General features: G+C 35.7%; 1 protein-coding gene across 1 annotated transcript in view; it reads right to left on the bottom strand.

The window, feature by feature from the left end:
* Positions 1 to 4117: 4117 nt before the first annotated feature.
* SLC36A4 (solute carrier family 36 member 4) overlaps positions 4118 to 26477 on the bottom strand; it is a 37853-nt gene continuing 15493 nt past the window's right edge. The window contains exons 8-10 of the mRNA XM_012801478.1: positions 24763 to 24932; positions 16839 to 17008; positions 4118 to 4444 (exon numbers count right to left, since the gene is read on the bottom strand). Coding sequence (XP_012656932.1) covers positions 4137 to 4444; positions 16839 to 17008; positions 24763 to 24932 — 648 coding nt within the window. The 3' untranslated portion in view covers positions 4118 to 4136. The remainder of the gene's footprint in view (positions 4445 to 16838; positions 17009 to 24762; positions 24933 to 26477) is intronic.

Genomic DNA, 26477 nt, shown 5'->3' with positions numbered 1-26477 from the left:
ATAATATCAACTTCCAACATGTCAAAGAATTAAAATGTTATGATAGAATATCACCGTGTGCCATTTTCAGCTTATGATATTTGTCAATGTCATTTAACCTTGTAAAAGAAAAATTTATAAAAAAAAAAAAGACAATTGCAAGCAAAATAATATTTTATTGAAAATTCATGAAAGTCACAATACTTTAAGACACATTTTTTCATATTCTGTTATAAAGAAAAATAAGAATCGACTCTAGTGCAATGATATTTAGTTTTCATTCAAACTAACAAAATTATTTTGAAAAACAGAAAAATCTACATCCTAATTTTTTTCAAGGTATAAATATGTATTTTCCTATTTGTTATCAAGAAAACCCTAATGGAATATTTTTTAAAGTAACCTTGTTAACACAACATTTTTTGAGGTCCAGTTTAAATAGTAAATGAGTATTAGTGCCTGGTTCATGTGGATTACATTGTGCTTGTGTCTGTGTCTGCACATGTGCATATAGGAATTAGATCATTTTAATATGAAACTTTAAGAATTAGAGTGTTTTATGATTTCAATTTCTCTTATTGTAAGGCAATCAGTAGCATTTCCAGCCATTTCTTAAACATGTTTTCTTATCTGCTATTTAAAAACCAACCAGTTTCAGAATGGTGTTTAGCCCAGTAAGTACCAATGGTATAAGTAAGATTAACTACAATACTGCCAATTCAATTTTAGCCAGTGATATAATGTTAGGAAGTATCCTGCTATATGTTTTAGATAAAAGTTTCTCAAATTTTCTTATAATGAGACTAGACAGCCAAAAAAATCAAATAGAGTCACCTTTTTACATTGTCAATGGTTTATATTTTTACCAGATTATTTTATTCTCAACAGATAATATTGAGCCTTTGGTGTTATTTAAATAATTTCACTCATTTCCATTAACTCTATGATGTATCAACACTTAATTTGGGTATATTCTGTCAACAAATAAGCATTACTCAGATGATATACTGAAATCTGTGGTGAAGAGACATCACAGGTAAGCTATAGTATCACCTGTGCTTTCCTGCAGCTACAAATGGCACTAATATATAACTTTAATTAATATTTCAAATAAAATTTTATAGTACTCTGCAGTTAAAGAGTTTTATGTAGCTATACATATTATGAAACTACTAAGATTAGACACTGTTAGGAAATTCACAAGCACATTGTCATAAAACAATAACATTATCTAAGTGCATCATCTAGATTAGAGGCAGAAATGGTTTTAATAAAGGAGAGTCCAGTGAAGCTACAATTAAAACATAATTTGGCATTTGATGTGTAATACCCTACTAGTTTTCATTTGGCAACAGCATCTAAACTGGTCACAAAAAAAGCCCTACTTTGTGTTTCTTTAATAGGGAAGAAATCTAGCCCTGTGGAAAAGACGATCTTCTGACTAAAAAAAAAAAAAAGTCTGAGAACCAGAGTTTTGACCAGTTAAGTCAGATAGTGCTGAAACTCTTGGGAGAAGGAAAACAATAATTAAGAACATAACTCATCAGAGGTAAATAAAGCGTTCTTCTTCCCACCCCAGTAGTAGAAAGGCTTTCAGGAAACTATCTTTCAGAGAAGAGTTCTTCACTGTGGTGGCAAATAAGATGCTGAAATCATTTTAGCCATAATGTGATGATCCGAAAGAGATTAGATACAAAACTGGACAGGTGAATCACTCTCATTTCTCCCAGAGGTGCCCCAAATAAAAGCAGTAGCTGATAAATCAAAATATCTTCTCCAAAAATGTTTAGAAAATTCTATGATACATTAAAACTAAATTTTCAGAGAAAAAAATATTACCCACTAATTAATTTGCAAATAAAATATATCATCAAATATTCTTAAATAAAAGTACATTTACACTTTTCATCTAAAACAGTGTTTCTTGTTAAGAATTGAAATTACTTTCTCCATTTTTAGTTTCTGTTTCTTCATTTCAACTTCTCGTATTCAAAGTACTGGCAGTTTTGTGAATTTGGTCCTGAATGTGGGTTTGGTATTCTTATTATAAGAAAGACTCGTTGATAATATGCTCAATATGTGCTTCTGCTGAATTTTAAAAATTATTTATTGCTACGACCAACTATTTAAATTTCATTGCATTTGATGAATTCTATATGGAAAATAAAAAATAAAAGTATAAAAACACAATCACACAGAGACAAGAAATACTATCTTCTGAAGACAGCTGATGAAATCCTCATTCTGTTTTCTCCTAAGTAATGATTTTAACTCATTTTATACAAAGTTATACATTTTTTAAATATCTAATTTATTCTTAGATTCAAGATTATATAACATTAGTTTCAGTGAAGAGTACTTTTCCTACAACTTCCTCTACATCCTCTTAGTATGACTGAAGCCCAGCGTAAGGGACTGATAGAAAAGTATCACAAACATTATTGGTGATACTTAATGCAAATGTTTAAAAAAGTTTTGATTCTTATGAATTTATATCAAAATAAAGCTTCTGATATATCTTTAGGATTGTACTTGATGACCAGTTAACAATGTAAGCAAAAAATACTTGAACTAAGTTAACATTTACATATAAAAGTAGAGAATATATACACTACAGTGATTTTGATGACATCTTGTATTACAAATAAGAGGAGCACTGGCCTGATTAAAAAGTGTTTAAAAGTATGAATTAAAGAAAACCAGAAGATAATTATATTCTTAATGTTTTAAACTTGATAATTTTCATCTTCCCTGTTAGATTGAGATTCTTTTATTTTGGTTAATAACTAGGCTTGAAAAATAAGGAATAATAGAAGGTATTTCTCTGGAAGAAGGCAGGAGTGTCTCAATATTTAGCAGACACTTTACTACTATCTCAACTTTACTAAGATGAATGCTTTTATAGTTCTTTATCCCACCAATTCAGATCAATAAAAGGCTATAATAAGGAAAGCCATCGGCCTAGAAAGAATCCATAAATCCTATGTTTTGTAAGGTATTTATTTTATGCCATTAAAGAATATGGTACCTACAAAATTCAGGAAAGGTAAGAAACAACAAAAAGAGCTCAAACCACAAATATTGTAGCTAGGCCCCTTCTACCAACCAGCAGTTATGCCAGCAAGTCGTCTCCAGTTGGTTTAAACAGAATATTGCTTCTTCCCCTTGCTGACGTCTGCAATTTACATGGCCGTAAGGTAGGCTTCCCTGAGTTTCTGCTCAGATCACATATCCTATTCAAAGATCTTGTACCCACTTTCAAAGTATTAAAATACAATTAAAGAGACAAAACATCAATATTAAACTGAACATAATTTATTCTTTTTCTTGGACATTATGTGAGAAATAAAAAATCCTGGTGTGCGAGTCAGAAGATCAGGTTCTCTTCAACTTAAGGTTGAATGGTCTTGACCAAGTTACTTAACCTTTCTGGCCCTCTAGTTCTTCCAGAAAAAAAACAAGGGAGTTGTATTGGATAATTGTTAAAGTCCCGTTTCAAGTTTTACTGACATACTAAGTCAGAATCTGGCACAGTGCCTCCTGATTATTATTATGAAGATCAACTACCATTATAGTATCATGTAAAAGGAATTCTCGTTTTTGAAATTTTCTGAAGCCTGCATTATAGTTAATGGGAATTTTCTATACTTCCAGGGGCTAATCATTAGGATTTGGCTAATAAAAACATAATTGAGTTTTTGTATATTATACAAAAGTGTACTTTGGCATGCACTGGGGTGGTCTGGGAAAGACTTCAGTTACATATGAACTTATTTAATTCTCTTATTGTTGAAATCCTGTTCTCAACCGAGTAGCAAAAGAGTAAGCATGGGGATAAAAGAGAAATCTTGCTTAAAGCATGTCTTCTTAAGATAAATAATATTATAAGTATTTTTATTCTTTTTTACATTTTAGTTTTGATTCTTTTAAATTTGTAAAACTTAATTTTCTGAAATTATTGCTAACTCTTAAAACCAAGGATCTGTTATAGTTTACCACTACTGGTAAAGAATTGCAATTACTGCCAAAATATTAATATTGTGGCAAAAGAAAATAGAGTTTGGTTCTATTTTTAAGCATTTGACAATGCATTTTACTAGTTCTTACTTTAAGCATTTTCAGAATTGAGACAAAAGTAGAAGACTATAATTATGCTTCTATTTCAAACCAGATGTTAAGCATGTTGAACTCAAATTTAGAGAGGGACTTTGTGGAGTACCAGCTGTGACTCTGGGAGATGGATAAAGAATTTCTTCAACAGTTATATATGTACCTAATAAGAAACCAACAACTCCAGTGAATGCTATAGAAATATTTTTCAAGACCATCCATATATTGTAATGTTCCTTAGAAAATGTAAGAATTTCAACCAAAGGTGGCAAAATCAGGGCCAAAGTGCTGCTGCTCACAGCTCCAACAAAGGAAATCACGATGTCTAAACGAGGAATAAGAATCGCTCCAGCACCTAGAAAATGAAAAGATATTTTTCTTATTTAAAATGAATACAATAAGGACTCCTAAACACTTACATGAATACTATAAGGACTCCTAAATTATTGCTTGTGGAAAGAAATCTGCCATGCTTTGTTCTGAGCTAAGAAGAGAAAAAAAAGAAACCAAAACAGTTGAGTGAATTTCCTGGACTTACAGTTGTCAATGAAGTTTCATATGTAAATGACTTCCATTTTTTTGCTGAAATTCTGGGCAAAGTAATATAGGTAATTTATCTGCAAAGCATTACTCTGCCTATCACACCACACAGCTCAATAATGCACAAAATAACAGAGTAGTGTGCTATGATTAAGTGGGAGAGAAAGGATACAGGTATTCCTTGGAGTTGAATTCCAATTGATCCAAATAGAAGGATCAATGGAGAGAAAATCATTATTAGGCAAACACCACAAAATCACTGGGCAGGCAGAGTCAATGAAGGATGGCAAATTAATTGGCAAAAACTGGATGAGATCAGGACATTTGCATAACCCCAAAGTATCTGCCCACAAGATACTTATTAATTATAAAAGAGAAAACAGTAGCTTCACAGTGGAGAAATATGTCAGAGACCACCTTAGCCAACTGAGTAAAGGTAACATCACCAACAGACACTGAAACCACTGATATCACAGCACCACTCCTATAGGATTGTTAAAAATGCTTAACTTCAATCTAATCATGAGAAACCATAAGAAAAACTCAAATTAAAAGAAATACTATAAAATTACTGACACTTCAAAAGTGTCAAGTTCAAGAAAGACAAAGGAAGATAAGGACTCCCAAGACTGGAAGAGAATAGTAGTGGACATGACAGCTAAACCCAAGTGTGGCTCTCAGTCTTTTCTAGGAAGATGTGGGATCAATTTGGAACTGAATTCTCACTATGTTTCTCATGGACCCAGAAGTTACTACTCACCATGTTCTATTCAAATTATTATGAAAGCAAAAGCCCTGACAACTGTTCTGAAATTACAAACCTGGCCACACACCTACAGGACTGAAGTGCTACAACCCTTAAATAAAGTAACTCTGAGGAAGTAGCACCTGTACGGTAGAAGTGCTTTATAAAGTAGACGCTCCATTTAGTAAGTGCTGGTCATATCCTTTTAGCACTGCTCTCTAGGGAACTACAGCATATTCACCCAACAGAACTATTCTGCAGAGACGTGCCTTAGCAACTTTTAAAGCAGTCTACAAGTAAGGCCAGACAAACATGACAAAAACCCTGCCACGTGAAGAGACTTTCAATTTGGAATCTATTTTTCCTCATTTAATGCTTTCTAATAATCCAAGGTGTCCCTAGTAAATAAAAAAAAAAAAAAATGCTGTCAGAAAGCCATGTGGAGACCACCACAGCACTCAGGATAGACTATACTTTCATCTATCAAATACTTTAAATCACGAACTATCATTTCAATTAGATAAAGCCATACTTTAACATTATATAATCAATCGACTTTGCTAGTAAAAATGGCTTGAAATATGTTATTTGCTAATATTAGTAGACAAAGATGGCAAGTCTACATACCTCAGCCAAACCTAACACATAAAAACTCAGATAGGTAAAAATAATAAATAAAAGAATAATTTAAGATAAAGATAGTTTTATTCATTACAAATATTAACTATAGAATTATTATAAATAAGTTGCCCTAAAACAGCTACCTACAAACAGCTATTATGTACTTTTAAGTACTAATTACGCCTATTCAGTATTTCTCAAAGAGTATTTTAGGGAAAAAAAACTTATTTTAAGACATAAAATTCCGGCTCAGCGCCTGTGGCTCAAGCGGCTAAGGCGCCAGCCACATACACCTAAGGTGGTGGGTTCGAATCCCCAGCCCGGGCCCACCAAACAACAATGATGGCTGCAACCAAAAAATGGCCAGGCGTTGTGGCGGGCGCCTGTGGTCCCAGCTACTACTTGGGAGGCTGAGACAGGAGACTCGCTTGAGCCCAGGAGTTGGAGGTTGCTGTGAGCGTGATGCCATGGCACTCTACCCAGGGGGATAGCTTGAGGCTCCGTCTCAAAAAAAAAAAAAAAGACATAAAATTCCCTACCTAGTATTAAAATAAAAGCCTATTTTAAGTTTACTATTTGCACATGAAGGGTAAAAGCAGATATATCGGAGTACAAAACAAAACACAGATAATGCAACATCAAAAACAAAAGAGTGGAAAATAACCTATCACATTCATTTTAACTACACAAATAGTTAATGGCACTGTCCACATACCCACTGACTCTAACACATAATAGGACAGAGAATGGCATTTTTTTCATCTGCAGAGGCAGCTAACTTAAACATTTTAGTGCGTTTTCTCTAACATTCTACAAAATACTAAGTATTTATGAGCTGTGGTACCAGTAGTCATAGACTATTAAAAACAGAAAGAATACTCTACAAGTCAAGGGCTTTCAAAATTAAAAACAGTGTAAGGATCAACAAGTTTAATAATAATAGCAATAAATATTTAATATATTTTTACAGATTTAATCCATACATGGAAACAAAACACTGGACTCCTTGTTCATTGTATTTCAAAATTTGACAGCTCATAGTACAGATTTGCTATAAAATAAAAGATACTTATGTCTACGGTGGGTTTGGCTATATATCACGTCAGTGCTTACAAGGAACACATACAAAGAGACTGACTCATTTTCTAAAGCATTTGAGTTCTACTAAAAAGATATTTTGAAATGATGACTCAAATGAATATTCAGATATAACCAACATAATCCAAGCTGATAAGCCCACGACTTTAAAGACCAATACAACAAACTTGTATTCAGTACTTGGAAAGGATTAATTCTGATTCATTGAAGACTCAATAATTTTCATTTCAAATCCAGCTGAGCCTATACCTATATTGCTAGCACTGCACAGCCTGCTCTACAAACATTACAAGGTCCTGTCCACACATCTACCAGCAAAGAGCATGCCCAAAAATCTTTTCAAGTGCTTCGTAGAACAGAATAAAAAACAGTCCTGCCATGAACACCAGTTGACTTTTAGGAGGGATATGTGTCAAAGACTCAAATGAAGTTAGTGTCCAATGATGTGTCCCAAGGAAGGAGAAGGGAATATTGTGTGACTATTGTTTTCTTTGTCCAAAGCATAGTGCTGTAACCATAACCCTCATATAGGGTTGAGTAGCCTTAACCACTTTTAATGAAAAGAAAACAGCCACAAGGAAAGGCTGCAGTTTTCTATGATATGGCCTCAGCTCTTGAGGAAAAGTCCCTGGCATCCAGGAACAAATACATGGCAGAATATGTGTGGTGTGGTCTGTGCCTCAGCAGATACATCACTCCCATATAACAATGCCAGCCAGTGTGCAGAAATGGATGAAATTATATAAAATCCTGGACCCCTTTTAAAATTACCCTCAAGCTCCTTTAACTGAATTTTAGTTACTGATTTTGAAAGGTTATGTACTTCAGAATAGAACTATCTTATATCTATTGATAAAAGGACTTTTATAAAAATTAGTCTTTTTATTTAGCCCAGCTATCAAAATGTCAATAAAAGCAATGTATAAAAAATATTTCAAAATGTTTTAAAATAACTTTTTCCTACTGCATATTTCATTAGTCATCAAGAATATTAGCTTAAGGAGGTTTTCAAAATAGCTGGCCAGAGACATCAGTTACCAGATCATCTCAGAAAGAAGGAAAAAGTATAGATGAAAAGGAAAAACAAACAAACAAACACAGAATGGTGTAATTCTCAAGAGAAAGTGCCAGAACCCAGCAGAGATCCCACAGGAAGAAGCTGCAGAGCACAGCAAGGAGGAAAATATTGGCCAAGATCAACCAAGAGGATTGGAGTCCAGCAAAAAGGGTAGGTGGATGGTTTGTTTCTTCCTCTGTCACATCTCTGGCAATCAGCAGGCTCCCAAGCTGCTGGAGAGCCTTCTACCCTCACCAGCCCAAAAGCTGCTGCCACCAGTGAACTGGGAGCTTCCTAGGGACATACCACCAGGCTGCCAGCACCCCTAGGATCACCTTGCGTAACCTGAGCAAGATAGCAGCAACCACACCACTTCTCCACACACTGTTTGCCACTGTCCTTCCCAAAGAGCTTCAGATCTTTTGTTTTCGTCTTGTTCATTCACATAAACATTTCCCAACTCTGACCCAGACTATGGGAGCCATAGGGGCTAGACGGTCTCAGGGGATCTCTGTGACCCCAGAGCTTGGAGATTCCTGGTGGGCTGCCTTTGGAGAGATGGACAGAGAAGTGTTAGATTTCCTCCATTAAGACTTTTTTCTCACCCTTCCCCTCCCCTGCCTGTTGGTTGCAAAGAGAGACGATTGAGCCAGGGCTCTCAAAAGTGGCTACGTCCCCCTTCCTGGTGCTCCCATCATACCAGGGCTTTCACAGAGAGTGGGGCTCAAACCTTTCCTCTGAAAGACCTGCAGTGGACTAAGGGGTGCTCCGACTCTGAGCTCCTAGTTCTCAGGCCCTCCCAGGTGCTGCTCACATGGCTTCTCCATCAAAGCAGAGCACACCTGCTGTGGAGGGACATCAAATCAGCTTGAACAGACCTTAGACAACTCGGGACCAGAATGCTCTTACCCGGCACAGTCAGGGACTGACTCTCAGAGACCCAGGGACAGACACATAGGCCAGATCCTATGCCCCTAGAACTCAGTCGCATTGCTCAGGAGCATGGAGGGGATATTTGTGAACGAATCTTGGAAGGCAAGTGTGCCCATATGGGCAAAACTGAAAAGAGTTTCACATAGGTCCCAGCCACAGCGCACTTACAGAGAACCCTCCCCCCATAGGAAAGCTGCTCTCTCAGCCCACGGCGGGATCCTGGACAGGTCAATTCCCAGCCCACAGTGCCTTTGCTAGAGAGTTCAGCTAGTTTGAGCTCCTGCCTACCAGCATGTGCCACAAAAAGACCACAGGACAACGGATGGTGGAGAAGAGCAAACCCGCTCCTGATAGCCAGCTTGTGATTCTCAAAGAGCTCCTCCCCACCAAGCTGACTTCTGAGTGGGGCCCTTCATCCCCTCCCTGGCAGCTTTGCCCTGCAACCTGCGGACTGCCCATCAACTACTGGCAAAACAGTTAACCTTACCCACTTGGTGGAGCCTGAAGGCAGGATCACCTAACTCCTACCTACCTCTCCTGTGGTGGAGCATAAGGAGTCATTTCAAAGTTCCAGAGCCCCACCTACCTCCTAGGACATTTGAGTGCTTCTTCTGAGGAGCAAGAGCCAGTCACAGGTTCTAAAAACAACAATCCAACTGGTTCTTTCCAGAAATTGGCACCTACTGGAGGGAAGTAAGTTTGCACAACTCTTAACATTTACTGACTCAGTCATATAGGAGTGTGGTTGATTCTCACCCACAAGCACCACCAGCTGTCTCAGAGATTAAACAGGCATGCCAATATAATTCACACAGTTAAGAAGACCACAGGGCTAGAAACAGAAAAAGGATCTCAAAGACTTACATCCTCTCTCATCCAAGTGGGTCAGGGAATCTGCCCCCACACATAGCTCATCACTGCTACAGTCTACAAACAACTAGCAATCATGAAAATACCACACTAAAAGATATCCATAGCCAAGGTATCCATCCAGAACCTACACCTCATCAAAGCACCTACAAACAAAGCCAAACACGTTCTTACCCAAAGTATGTTAAAAACTCAACCTTATGAGTGGAGGCAGCCCATCTAAACAAAAGCAAATCCAAAAATGAGAAGCAACAGCTACTCCAAATGAGAAGGAATCAGCATAAGAACTCTGGAAGTAAGAAAAATATATCCCCAAATGGCCACACCAGCTCATGCAATGGATCACAACCAAAATGAAAATACTTAAATAATAGATAAAGAATTCCAAATATGGATTGTAAGGAAGCTCAGTGAAATCCCAGAAAAACAGGAAACCAACTCAAAGAAACCAGAAAAGCAACTTCAGAAATAAATGAAAAATTTTCTAAAGAGATAGACATAATAAAAAAAGTTGAATTGGAAATGAAAAATTCACTTAATACAAAATACAATGGAAAGCTTCAAGAATAGACGAGTTTGGACAGAATAAACAATTTCAGAGCTTGAAGACAACTTTTTCAAATTAATCTGGTCAGTCAAAAATAAAGAACAAAGAATCAAGAGGAAGAAACAAATCCTATGAGAAGTATAGGATTATGTAAAACAGCCAAATATAAGAATCATAGGCATCTCTGAGGTTGAAGAAGAAAACATACTGGGGCTGGAAAATCTATTTGAGGGAATAATTGAGGAAAACTTCCTGGTCTTGCTAGAAATTCAGACATCTAGGTGCAAGAAGTTCAACAAACATCTAGGAGCTTCATTACAAAGAGGCAATCACCAAGACATACAGTAATCAGCTTTGACAAAGAAGGAATTCCTGAGAGCCATTTAAGTGAAAATATCAAGTAACTTACAATGGAAAACCCATCAGGCTACTCGCAGATTTCTCATGGAGACCTTACAAACCAGAAGGGATTAGGGCCTCATCTTTAAACAGAATAACTGCAAGCCTAGAATTGTGTATCCTGCAAAACTAAGTTTCATATGTAAAGGAAAACTAAAGACATTTTTAGACACACAAACACTGAGGCAATCCATCAGGACAAGACCTGCCCTACAGGAAATACTCAGAACTGTATTACACATGGATCAGCATAGTAGACACCTACCAGTGTAAAACCACCCCAAAGCTAAAGCTCATAACTCATTTAAAACAATAGCATGAGAGGATAAACAAAGCAATATACCATACCCAACATAATGAACAGAACAGCATCCTACATATAAATTCTATCAACCAACATGAGTAGTTTGAATGCCCAAGAGTCATAGGCTGGCTGAATGGATAAGAAAAATATAAGCCACATATCTGTAGGCTACAGGAATATTTAACCCACAGATTCAAAGTGAAGGGATAGAAAAAAACACTCCACACAGGGTGGCGCCTGTGGCTCAGTGAGTGGGGCACTGGCCACATATACCAAGGGTGGTGGGTTCAAACCTGGTCCCTGACAAACTGCAACAAGAAAAATAGCCAGGTGTTGTGGTGGGCGCCTGTAGTCCCAGCTACTTGGGAGGCTGAGGCAAGAGAATCACCTAAGCTCAGGAGTTGGAGATTGCTGTGAGCCGTGATGCCACAGCACTCTACCAAGGACAATAAAGTAAGACTCTGTCTCAAAAAAACACTCCACACAAATGGAAACCAAAAGAAAGCAGGTATAGCCATTTTCATATCAGAAAAAAATTGACTTTAAATCAACCAGAGTAAAGAAAGAAAAACATGGTCACCATAATGATAAAAAGAACAATTAAACAGAAATATATGACAAACCTAAATATTTATGCACCTAACACAGGAAAGCACCAATTCATGAAGCAAATTCTACTAGATCCAAGTAATGAGATAAATGGCAGCATCAAAACTGCCAGGGACTTCAATATCCCACTGAAAAGAAATAGGCAGATCATCCAAGCAGAAAAGAAGAAAACAATGGACTCAAATGGGACTCTAGAATAAATGGGCCTAATAGACATTTACATAATATTCTACCCCAAAACAACTGAACATACATTCTTCTTATCAGCACACGGAATATTTTCCAAGACTGATCATATCTTAGGCCATAAAACATTTCTCAAGAAACACAGAACTCATGCCATGTATCTTCTCAACCACAGTGGAATAAAACTAGAAATCAACTCCAAGAGAAACACTCAACTATACATAAAGTCATGGAAATTAAATAACCTGCTGCTGAATGATTATTGGATTAATGATGAAATTAAGATGGAAATCAAAAGATTCTTGGAACTCAATGACAAATTGTGTGATAGTGACACAAGCTATCCAAATATATAAAATTCAGCAAAAGAAGTCCTAAGGGGGAAATTCCAAGCCTTAAATGCCCATATCAAAAAGAAAGATTACAAATTAATGATCTAATTACACACCTCCAGGACCTAGAAAAGGAAGAGTAAACCAGACCCAGAGACAGCAAAAGAAAAGAAATAACTAAGGCCAGGGTAGAATTAAACAAAAGCACAACAACAACAACAAGATACAAAAGATCAACAAAACAAAAAGTTAGTTCTTTGAAAAGGTAAACAAAATTGATAGACCTGTTAGATTAACCAAGGATAGAAGAGAAAGGACCTAAATAAGCTCAATCAGAAATTAAAAAGGAGATATAAAAAGTGATACTACAGAAATACAAAGTATCATCTACAAATAATACAAAAATCTCTACAAATATAACCTCAAAAACCTAGAGGAAATGGACAAATTCCTGGAAACATATAACTTCCCAAGACTCAATCAGAAAGAAACAGAACTGAACAGACCAATAAGAAGCAGTAAGATTAAAGTAGTAATAAAAAAAAAAAAACTTTCAAAAAAGAAAAAATGTCCTGAACCAGATGGATTCACAGCTAAAATCTATCAGATGTACAAAGAAGAGCTGGTATCCATACTGCAGAAATTATTCCATAATATCAAAAAGGTAGGAATTCTTCCGAACTCATTCCATGAAGCCAGTATAACCTTGATACCAAAGCCAAAAAAGGACATAACAAAATAAGAAAATGATAGACCAAATCACTTAAAAATGTAGATGCAAAAATCCTAAATAAAATACTAGCAAACTGAATTCAACAGCACATGAAACAAATCCCCCAGGACTGAGTGCAGTTCATTCTAGGAATGCAAGAATGGTTCACAACATATAAATCAGTACATGTGATTCACCACATAAACAGAAACAGAAACAAAGACCATGGTCATCTGAATAGATGAAGAAAGGCATCTGACAAAATCCATTACCCTTTTATGACAAAAACTCTCAACAACAAGGCATAGAAGGAATATACCTCAAAATCATAAAAGTCATATATGACAAACCCACAACCAAAATCAAACGGATGAGGAAAAGTTGAAAGCATTTCCCCTAAGAACTAGAACAAGACAAGGGTGCCCACTATTACCACTTCTAGTCCACAGTGCTAGCCAGAGCAATTAGGCAAGAGAAAGGAAAATAAAGGTATCCAAATGAGGAAAGAGGAGATCAGACTATTTACTTTTTGCTGATGATGTGACCAAGGAAACCCAGAGACTCCACCAAGAGACTCTTGGAATTAATAAATAAATTCAGCTAAGTCTTAGGTGACAAAATCAATGTACCCAAATCAGTACCATTCCTATATACCAATAACAATCAAGCCAAGAGTCAAATCAAAGACTGAATACTATTCACAATCATTACAAAGAAAACCCAATAACCAAGGAGGTGAACGATCTCTACAAGGAGAACTATGTAACTCTGAGTAAAGAAATCAAAGAAGGTAACAAGCAAGTGGAAAAGGCTCAGCCCTCACATGCACCAAGGCCGGTGGGTTCAAGCCCAGCCTGGGCCAGCTAAACAACAATGACAACTGCAACAAAAAATTAGCCAGGCACTGTGGCAGACACCTGTAGTCCCAGCTACTTGGGAGGCTGAGGCAAAAGAATCGCTTAAACCTAAGAGCCTGAGGTTGTTGTAAGCTGTCACACCATGGCATTGTCTCAAAACAAAATGGAAAAACATACCATGCTCATGGATAGGTAGAAATGTGAAAATGTCCATACTACCCAAAGTGCTTTATAAATCGGATGTAATCCACATCAAGTTACCAAAGCCATAGTGCATAAACCTTGGGAAAAAAAAATTCTATGTTTCATCTGGAACCAGAAATGAACCCCAATAGCCAAAACAAACTTAAGCAAAAAGAACAAATCTGGAGGTGTCACATTACCAGACTTCACACTGTACTATAAGCCTTTAGTACCACCAAAACAGCACGGTATTAGTACGATAATTGAGATATAGATCAATGGAACAGAACAGAGAACCCACATATAAAACCATCTATGTACAACCAACTGATTTTTGACAAAGCAGAGAACAATATACACTGGGGAGAGAAGCCCCATTCAATAAATGGTGCTGTGGAAATTGGATAGCCACATGCAGAATGAAACAGGATCCATATCGCTTGCCACTCCCAAACATTAATTCAAGATGGATAAAAGATTTAAATGTAAGGCATGAAACCATAATATACCAGCCTAGGCAAAGTTTCTGACTAAACCCCAAAAGCAATAATAGCAACAGTAAAAATAAACAAATGGGACCTGATTAAATTAAAAAACTTCTGCACAGCTTAAGAAATAATTAACAGAGCAAACAGACAACCTACAGAATGGGAGAAAATATTCCCAAAGTACACATCTGATAAAGGGCTATTATCTAGAATCTACAAAGAACTCAAACAAATTAGCAAGGAAAACACAAAACAACCCCATTGAGGTGGGCAAAATACATGAACAGAAGCTTCTTAAAACAAGATAGACAAATGGCCAACCAACATAGGAAAAAATGTTCAACATCACTAATATTTGGAGAAATACAAATTAAAACCACAGTGATATATCATCTTCTTACCCCTATTAGAACAGCTCTTATTAAAAAGTCTAAAAACAACAGGCATATCCATGGATGCAGAGAAAAAGAAACACTTATCTACTGTTGGGGAACTGTGAATTAGTACAGCCTCTATGGAAAACAGTATGGAGACTCCTCAAAGAACTATTAATAGAAGCAGACCTACTATTCAATCCATCAATCCCACTACTTGGCAACTACCCAAAGAAAAGGAAATCATTTTATCCAAAAGACACCTGTACTTGAATGTTCATTATAGTAAAACTCACAAATGCAAAGATGTAAAATCAACCCAAGTGTCCATGATTAACAAAATGTGGTAAACACATACTATGGAGCACTACTCAGCCATAAAAAAGATGAATTAATGCCTTTTGCAATAATTTGGATGAAACTGGAGACAAACACCTTGAGTGAAGTATCTAAAGAATGGAAAAACAAACACTGCATGTACTTGGAACTAAGTGATGAGCACACATGCACAGAGGGAAATCAAGCAAGAGGGGAAGGATGGGAAAGAGGGGAGGTGAAAACCTCCCTAACAGGTATAGTGAACATGATCTGGATGAGGACATATTCACAGCCACCACTCAAACACTACCAAAGCAATCCATGTAACCAAAAACATTTCTGCCCATTTAATATTCTGAAATTTTAAAAAATTAAATAGAGTTATGGGTTTATGGATTTCATTCCTCAGATTTCCCTTATTAGTGATACAATTCATTTAAATAATTACTTTAAAAATAAGTTTTATCTTTTTCCAGATTTTCAAACAAAATGTAATACACATATTCTTTAAAAATAGGCATAAGCTCTATTTCAAGCTACTCAATGTAACTGACAGAGTTGCCCAAAATTTCTACTTCTCCCATTGTCCAACCTTGAACTTTGTGAGCTGTAACACCGTGACATTGTCTCAAAACAAAATGGAAAAACATACCATGCTCATGGATAGGTAGAAATGTGAAAATATCCATACTGAGATGGTTATTAATATCTTACACACTAAATTTCCAAAGCTGCTTTTTCTCCAGGTCACTAGTAATCTGGTCCCTGGTATCATTCTAGGTAATACCAGGTTAGTTCAGTGATGCAGTCATCTTTATATTAGTGTTATAATAATGGTGACAACAATAATCATAACTTCCAGCTTATTACTTTTAAATCCTACAAAAATGCCATAAAGATGATTTATTTTCATTTCATAGTTGAGGAAAGAGGGGCTCAATGATAGTATGCAACTTGCCTAAAGACAATAACAAATAAGTGGTGAGCTGGAGCTTGAATCCCCAGGTCTGTGTGACTCCAAAACACACACTCTTCATATTATACCAGCTCAGGCTCCCTCTCCATAAGTGTCCATTATTAATGCTACCTTGAGAAAGCATTTTATGATGTGAAACCTTAATAAGATTATATATACTCCTTCAAATAATATTTTAAAAGAAAATAAGCCATTGAAATTATTGAAGACCAACAAAAATAAAATAAAACCCACTCTTGGAGGTAGTCATAGAGAATTAAACTGCTAAATATACAAAAGTTAGTAGAAATAAAAATCTAAGAGAAACTAGAACCAAAATGAAATGTTTTATCAACAATGTCAGGGGTCCCTTGTACATCTGATTTTAATCACCACTAATATCATTTTCAAAGTAATAAGATTAAGTAAGTGTGATAGGGTCTTGATTGTTTTTTTCTTATGTAGTAGTAAAAAAACAGAATTTTAACCCAGAAAGTATCCAAGATGGGTAAATATAACTGTTTCTAAAATACTGAAAAACATTCTTTATGTAACTATTGTTTTAAAAAAGAAATTCAGTGCTAAAAAATTATTAGGATATAAATATACAATGATACTTACAAGTAATACTGACCAAGAAGGACCTTATTCCAAATTCGCCAATTTGCTTCCATTTAGCATGAAATTTAGATGTAATTACAGGGATAATAATCTCTGCAGGAACATAGAACTGAATTGAATAGGTCACAAAAATCCCAAAAGAATATAGAATTTTCACTGATTGATATAGCCTGTCGAAAAAAGATTTCAAAATTTAGTCATTCTTAATAAATGTTCTTAAGAATGCAACATTCTTCCTTTTTATTTTTAATGTTAACATAAATAAGAAACACAAACTTAGGCCAGAACCTTACTAACTAAAAATGCTTCTTTGCCAAAAATATCCCAACTGATCTTCACTAACTCTATTTATAGGTGATATATGGACAATTCATTTGACAAGTCTGGATGGCTTGAACATGACATGCCAATGCTTGAGGAGTACAGTTGGAAAGATTTCATTGTGGGCTAAGCTAACATTTGAAAGATTAGGGTTAACTTATGTAGAGCTAATGTTTTGTCAACTTTCTTTAAAAAATGTGACCTCCTATGTCTTTAAAATCTTGAGTCACACCCTCATTGATCTTTATGTAGAAAAGAAACTCATATTCAATTCAATCAGGGGTGTCTAACCTTTTTTCTTCTCTGTTCCACAGTGGAGGAAGAAGAGTTGTCTTGAGTCATACATTAAATACACACACAACAATGAAATTTGAAGAACCAAAAAAAGGTCTGTGCATAATTTTTATAATATCCAACACCACAGATAAACAAAGCAATTCTCACATAATCCATGTGTAGTCCATGGGCCACAGGTTGAACACCCCTGCGACAGTTCACCTTGGTTAAAAATCTTGGTAGGTATGTCATTAGTTGCAGAAATGTCTTAAGTCTAAAAGGAGGGCATCTGAATGGTCTCAACTTCACAGTTCTCTAAATTACATAGTACCTTATATTAAAGTAGTTGTGGGTTAGGTGGTGGTGGTTTTTTCTTCAGAGTAAACTTACTGCTTTGATGCCCAGGGCTTCAAAACAACTCAATTTTCAGCTTTATAAGTATATTTAGATTAATACACTGTAGACAGCCTCCTGTCAAAACTTATCATTCATGTTTTGATAAAGACTTCAGCAAATTTCTTATGCCTGACAGAAGACTTTTTAGATGTTAATAATGACATGGAGAGAAATTGTAGAGTCATAAGAAACAGAAGAAGGAACGTTATAGAGAACTTCCTCCCTTGGGTTGCAGATAATGTGTTGTATTTTTTTAATTTAAATTTTTTTTTATGCAATGTGTGTCTTGTGTGACTAGCTTTGTTCATTTGGCATGTATCATTATACTGTAATATACTTATGCTGTAGCATGTGGAGTACTTCATTCCTTTATATTGCTTAGTAATATTCTATTGCATGGACATACTACTTTTTTTTTTTAATTAAATCATAGCTGTGTACAATAATGCAATCATGGGGTACAATGTGCTAGTTTTACACACAATACTTTCATCAAACTGGTCTACATAGCCTTCATGGCATTTTCTTAGTCATTTTATAACAATCAAAATAAAAACTCAATCACTTTTGTATTTTTTAAGAAACAAACTGTGAAGGAGACAGCAGATTAAATGTGTCACAGTATTGGGGCAGTGATAATCACCTGTCCCCTTTCAGTAGAAATGTCATCAACCAGCCATAATCTTCTCCCTTCCCACCTCAGAGTTCTAAGCATATGGAAAAGCATTTTCCTTCTTAGGGAAAAATACAATCATTTTAAAAGGATATAAAATATTCTACTTTCAGTAAAGAAAACTCTCAACATTATTTAGGCTTTAAACTTATTTCTGATATCTTCAGACTTAAAGTAGTAAGGATTATAAACAGTTTCTCTAAACTTGCCAAACAAAAAGAAATTCAGTAAGCCTCCTGCTATAACACTGTTCATCACAAAGTAAGAGGAAATAAAAAAGCAGAGTGAGAAAGGATTTAAAATGTATAGCTTAATTAGAAAAGAAGGAACTCCTTAAGGCTACAAACAATAAAATCTTAATTTCAAAATGAGCTAAGAATGTAATTTCTCTGCTTGAGGCTTAAAAGTTAAACATATGGTCAAGTTACTGAAAATATGTGAAATACCTGGAAGATGCTTGTTTCATATACTCTGATAGGTGAGAGTAGAGAATTAAATAAATAAATATTCTTATTAGTTTATTATTAGTTTTAAAAAGATTTCCTTTTTTTCTTTTTTTTTTTTTTTTTTTGAGATGGAACCTCAAGCTATCCCCCTGGGTAGAGTGCTGTGGCATCACGCTCACAGCAACCTCCAACTCCTGGGCTCAAACGAGTCTCCTGCCTCAGCCTCCCAAGTAGCTGGGACTACAGGCGCCCGCCACAACGCCTGGCCATTTTTTGGTTGCAGCCATCATTGTTGTTTGGCGGGCCCGGGCTGGGGATTCGAACCCGCCACCTTAGGTGTATGTGGCTGGCGCCTTAGCCTCTTGAGCCACAGGCACCGAGCCGACATTCCTTTTTTTCTAATTATCTTTTCATTTATGTTTTTAACATATAGTTAATAATATATATAAAAATAGAACTACAGTTTACATGTAAGTACAACTACTTTTGTATTGAGATAAAACAAAGTTACATGAGCTAAGAATTAAATATTAATTAAATTAATGACCAATGAGTATGGATAGACAATTCTAAGAAACTACATCCATCAAACATGAGAAATATTAATAATACTTCAAAGAATAAAATGCTTCATGCCTGAAAACAAAATCTATTACACTGATAGATACTGATAGCAAAGAAATTTACATCTTAGTAAAGGTAGAAAGGTATTTTTCAATAATTATTTTTCAATCAATCTTTGGAATCAGATTATAGGGGGGGAAACAAAATAAAGTTCTAGTGAAAATATTATTTTTAAAAACAAGATTTCAAATTGTGCAATGCTTTTATTACTTTCCCCACATTGGCTAACAAGTCAATACTTGACCTAAATTTTTTTCAGGTATGGATTTCTTAAAAGTTTTTAAAAACCAACTTGGGAAATAAGCTGTTGGCCAATTCTCCTTCTCTCAAGGTTGAATACAGAAGCCATCTTGGAAATAAGGTGAAAACGCACTTTTCCCTTTTGGACTCTTTATGACACTCAGGTTGAGAATCTTGACAGTTTAGCTCTGTCACACCATCATCTTAACTGAGGACTAGCTCCAGTCCTTACCAAGAGCCTTGCCTCATTCTAAGCTTAAAAATAAGACAACTATGGTTATTTAGCATTCCTGACTAGATTAAATGCCTTGAACCAATAAACTTCTGTAGCATGTTCACTAGAATTTAAGCATTACAAGGAAGAGATTAGATCTGTTTACTGCTATATCTCCAGAGCTTAGAACAGTACTTGGGGCAGAAAAGACGAACAGTAAATGACTCCGGTAGATGCCCTTCACTTTGAACTTAATAACAACAACAATCATTCTGATAAGGAAAGACAGAGGCAGTCTGGGCCAGATCTCTAGTGATCAGCAACTTTAATATCAGATTATTAAGAAACTGCAAGGGAGAGGACAGAGGGAACAGTCTAGGATACATTAACTCCCTTTTTCAGTTTCCTTACACTTCTTTACTTCTTATGCCTCTGGGTAAATCCGTTCCTGCCTAAGTACGTTCATCGGGGTAACAACCTCCTCAGGGTACAACCCCTTGACAACTAGTAGGACCAATTAAGACACAGCCTAATTACCTGCCACAACCCACCGACTTTATTTCCCACAATACTCAAGTTCCGAGCACCTGTATCCTACAAACATGGGCTCAAACTTGGGGATTTTTTTCTTTCTTTAAAAAATAAGATACTTGTACAATTATCTTAGTAAATTCTAAAATGCCTACCTCACCCTTTCTCTGTTCCCATTTTATAACTGAAGTTTTCCCACCCAATGCACGTTTCATACAAAATCACACACATAAGAAAACAGAAGTCACCAGGCTGCTACTCAATGGTTTTAGTGTATAAACCTCAGACTTTTCATATTTCTTAGTAAAGGTGTTATGAGTACTGATATAACAATTAGCATGTGAATTTATTCTAGGCCTTTATTTTCAAATTCTATGTCATGACCCATTAATGGGTTATGATATCAATTTAGTGAGTTGTGAACAGTTTTTCTAATGATATAGAAGGGAACAAAAAATGTCAGGGACAATTAGTGCAGAAAAACTGATGGCTTTTATTTAACCTTTCATTTACTCTCATGATCTATGCGTGTGGAGGAGGCATGCACACAGAGAAACTCACACACATGCAAATACACACACACTGGGGTTTTCTATAAAACACATTTCCCTTTCTTACTTTGAGTTACAATTCAGAAAGTTTAAAAGTTACTAATTGAAACCAAACAAGCAGGAACAGTAACTATGATGGGAAAAAGGCAAAGACTTTCTGGTTTTGACTGGTTAAAAAAAGAGCCACAACATAAAAAGTAAACGAACGAAACTAACAATGAAAAGAAAGATGTTTATTCCTATAATGTACATACAAGGTGGTCATAACATTCCTGTGCAGTAATTTAAATTGCACACAAATGTTATGGACATTCAATAAGACAGAAAACAAATAAATACCATTCACTATGTTAAATCCTCTGGAGAACTTGTTATACCACACAATTGACACCCAATGATTACCCTAGGGCCTCCAGAACTTCAACTGTCCCTTAAGATGACATAAGATAAAAATCTGCCTCATTCTTTGTGTTGAATTTGACAAATTGAAAATTGGATAAATTAAAAATATAACAAATTCAAAAAATTCAATTTAAACACAACATAGGAGATTGATAATGATGTGGCATTCACTCCCAAGCACCAGCTCAAAAGATAATAATACTCTACTTAAAATCTCTGCTGTTAGTCTGCCTAATTATATACTCCTTTTTTTTTTTTTTTTTTTTTTGAGACAGAGTCTCACTCAGTTGCCCTGGGGTTGAGTACTGTGGCCATCACAGCTCATAGCAACCTCGGACTCTTGGGGCTCGAGTAATCCTCTTGTCGGAGCCTCCCAAGTAGCTGGGACTACAGAGCCTGCCACAATGCCAGGCTCGTTTTTTTCTGTTTTGTAGAGACAGGGTCATGCTTTACTCAGGCTGGTCTCAAGCTCCTGACCTCAGGCAAGCCACCCGCCTCGGCCTCCCAGAGTGCTGGGATTACAGGCCTGAGTCACGGTGCCCAGTCACATTCCATTTTTAGTCCACATCAATCTCAAGCAAATTTTTCCTAAGAAGACTCTATAAACTAAGGCAATACTTAGTAACATGTCAAAACTTGAAACACTCTGTGTGAAAGAACAGAAATCTATATAAAATAATATGAAGAATCCTTCGAATCAATCCTGATGGAAAGGAGTATCACTGTATGATTCGTGTTACTGTTACCATCCTGACTCTATTTGCATGTGTTTTTGAAATCTCATATTCAACAGGTTCCTTATTCCCTCTTGGTTATTTCCCTTGCAACTGTTCTGCTCTGGAGTACCTATTTCCTTCTGGGGGACAGCAATGTGTGAGGGATTCTCAGAGTGTAGAAGCTAAACTTGGTGGATCTTTCTGAAGCATAAATTTCAATCAAAGGATTTTTTTGAAGTGTGGGAATTGTTTTTATATAAAAGTCAACATAGATATGAACTAGAATGCAAAAGATGCACTTTTTTTAATAGAGCATGAACTAATGCTATGCTTGAGAAGAATACTTTATTATTTCCTCTATTCTTTGGGTTACTTTAGTGAAAAACTTGGAAAAATATTGTTAAAACATCATTTGACTAAAACTAGTAGTGGTGCCTTGGTAATAAGGGAAATGCTTTTAAACCTAGACTAGTATTTAACAAATATTTACTAAGTGTTTCTTAACAGTCAAGCTAGATTATAGAGAGGCACCATGAACCTAGATGTAGGATCTGTGTCCTCAATATGCTAACCTAGCACAGAGTTGTGAATTAATTTCATTATCATCTTTACAATACACTCTTTCCCTCAAATGCTAAACTAGATATTAAAGATATTCCTCAGAAAGACTGAAAGTAATAATGAAGAACTTGGAGCTTCTCTAATCCATACTTGCTTTATCCTAGGGCCTCTTTCTAACTCAATCTTTTCTTACAAAAATAACCCTAAGAACGCTGAGACTTTAAGTTAACATGGCACCAAAGCCCTTCACAGCTTTTCCTAGCTGGTAACCATGAGTGCTCAGCCAATAGTGTACACTGCACATTAAGGCCTCTCGCGTGATGCCCAGGAAGGAAGCAAAGGAGAGAGACTCTTATATATTAAGTCTTAGGAATAATTCTAGGATTATTCTAGTCCAAACTCATCATTTTATAAAAGACCATAACTGTAAAAACATAAGCAACTCTTTTCCTATTAACTCCATCATGACTATTTTTTTTATTTCCTTGCTTATTTTTCATTTTTATTTGATTTTTTTTTTTTGAGACAGAGTCCCACCCTATGCCCTGAGCAGAGTGCAATGGCATCACAGCTCACTGCAACCTCAGACTGGGGCTGTTGGCATCCTGCTGCCTCAGTCTCTGGAAGCCGCTGGGATTATAGGCAGTCACTGCAGTACCCGGCTGGGTTTTTCATTTTTTTATGAGTTGGGGTCTCACTCTTGCTCAAGCAAGTCTCGAACTCTGGAGCTCAAGCAATCCTCCCGCCTCAGCCTCCCACCTCCAGTGCTGCGATTACAGGCGTGAGCCACCGCACCAGGCATGACTATTATTTTAACTGTCCAACAACTGCAGAGACCACAAAGCAACAGACCACAGGCCACGTAAGGCCTAACTATTAACCAACAGAATGAAAGGCTATTAACCAACAGACGTTCTCTAAAGGGAAAATTTCTCTTGACTTGCTTTCCTGTTTTTTCCATGTTGTTTCTTAGGATACTTGTTCTAGGCTTTCTTCTAAGGAAAAGGAGGTGTCGAGCTAGACTTTCCCAAATAGAAACTATGATCTAATAGTCCTTTATAAATTAAAAGTCATAACTAGTTCCATTCTCCCTGGAACAGGAATAAAGTGAGAAGTGGGAAGGGACTGTGGGAACAGGGAAGGACTAATCAGAGCTACTGAGTTGTGAACACCAAAGCATTTCCTCCCATTCTCACCCCTTTCGTTCACTAGGTTCGTAACTGTCCAGAGATCAGAATCTCTTAACTTGAATGCGTAATACCTTAGTCCTTTTCCTATAAGATATTCTTTTGTAAATTCTGAGAATCTTTTTACCTATGTTTTACATTTGACATTAAAAATCTTGTCAAATTTATTTATAAAATCTTCTTAAAGATTTATCTAAATACTATTCTATATGGGGAAAAATACCATTCTATTTTCTAGGCATTTTCCAATATTTGAAAAGATGAACTATACTACCACCTTTTTAGCCCATAATATAAAGAGAACATTAAGATGTGCCATTTTATTTTATTTTTTATAAGTGCCCCAACTGTGTTCTGAAAGTCCTGGGGAAACGTATAATATAAAGCTGACCAGTAAAATGGTGATGACCGTAATGATGGGATATATTATTTTATCAGGAACCAGAGGGTTTGGGGTTTTGGCAGTAAGGAGAGGTCTTAATATATTTTTAATTAAAGTGAGTCCAAATTAAAAGAATCCATATTTTACTCTTACAACTTAATTCAAATTTGGAACAACCTACAATTTTTAAATCTTTTCTAAAACTTTACACAGGATCCTAAATTCACATATGGTCTGCTCTGAGAATAATGAAAAAATTCTACAAAACACAAATAAAGAAATCACAGTCAAGATTTTAAATGCTTAAACCATAAATCTAAAAACCATACTTTTATTACTGAATATTGGTAAATTATATCTATAAAATATTTAAGCCAGGATTAACAAAACTCATATCCACCTACCATACATCTTGGGGAAGATTTAAAGTTATGCTCCCTTTGATTTCATCACGGAAACACATATATCCTAAAGTAGCTAATGTTATATACAAAGTTGTGACGATTCCCATGCCAATATTCAGTGCTTGGGGGAAGCGTTTTGATTCTTTCATTTGGTTTTCCAGTGGAAGGACCTAAAAAAAATACAATTCTTTTTTTAAAAAAGAATACAAGTAATTCAAATAACAGCATCTCTATGCATACAAATTAGTCTTTTTATTGTCTAGATGCAAATATTTTTTCCTTTAAAACAACACATACAATCATTAAAGTATAATTCTACAGCTATGTATTTTTTACACTACATATTTTTTAATTCTTAAAATAAAATATAAAATTTATCTTCTATAAAATAATGTTTGGACTAGAATAATCATAGGACTATGCCTATAAACTCAGCTCTTGTCATGCAAATCTGACAAAATTTTTCCTAAATAATCTTTTTATTTTTGAATAATTTTAGATTCATAGAAAAGTTGCAAAGATAACACACAGATCCAGTTTCCCCTACTATTATCTTTTTAACATCTCTAGCTAAGAACCAACATTGATACATTACTAATAACTAAACTCCAAACTTCATATTGTCTGTATTAATATAAACTCATGTATATTTACTTTATACACTGAGTTATAATCTAATACTCTGTTACTTATCCTGTGACTCATATTGTTCCAGCTTTGGCCTCTGTGATTCTACCAGGCTGGTTCTTGTATCCCTTTGACAGGCCTCCAGTCTTCTGTTTTTCAAATATTTCCCTCACTTTCTGTCATAATAAGATACTCCAGATTCATTATGAATTTCCTTAGTTCAGCCCTAAAAACAGCCATTTCTCCAAACAACTTTTAGGTATTTTGCCGAAGAATCAAGATCTAGGTGGTGGGTGTGCTTGTTGCTACTGGGGTATCACTGCTTGCCGGCCCTTCCAGAAGGCAGAGCTAGGAAAAACATGCGTGTAAACTGAGCCGTATACCTGCACACGTTCAAAACTATTTCTATATCCACTTATATCTACTGTTTGCCAATTTTAGTAAAGCAAATAATTTTTATTTAGTTAAAATGAACCTTTAATAAGAAAGGATGATGGAAAAACCAAGTTGTTAAAGCAAATCCTGAGGTTTTGGCCCTACAATTTGGTCATACTGTGAAACACATTAAGCAGTAATAACAGTAAGTACTTACCAGGTGTTTACAATATACCAGGTATTAAAAATATAATATGCCAGATACTATCCTACAAACTTTGCATGTAGCATCTTATGCAGTCTTTACAATAATCCTATGAGGTAATGCAAATATTTTCCCCACTTTTCATGTAAGTCAATTATATATGGAGACATACAATGTTAATAATGGAAAAGAGAGCCGGGAACAGTTTAGATGGATGCTCTGGAGATAATCCAGACCCGAAATACCATGCAGCTGTCAAGAACGGCACCAGTGAAGCTAAAAAGGGAGAAGGGGACTGCCTCGGTACCACACAGCAGTAGAGGTGTTGTACGCATAATCTTCTTTATCAAACAGATTTGAGAAATAAAATAGAAGAATTAATATGTCTCAATTACTGACTGAAATGGGAAACCAAGGACAGGATAAAAAGAATTACTCCAACGTTTCAAGCTTAAACTGAAAGTAAAACTAAAAGAGAAAGAGTGAAAAAGTAAAGCTTGTTTTGGAG

The sequence above is a fragment of the Otolemur garnettii genome, unplaced genomic scaffold (assembly GCF_000181295.1).
Source record: "Otolemur garnettii isolate 467f Iridium unplaced genomic scaffold, OtoGar3 scaffold00001, whole genome shotgun sequence".
Lineage (NCBI taxonomy): Eukaryota > Metazoa > Chordata > Mammalia > Primates > Galagidae > Otolemur > Otolemur garnettii.
The sequence above is the reverse complement of the archived record's forward strand: the minus strand, read 5'-3'. Positions and strand labels throughout refer to the sequence as shown.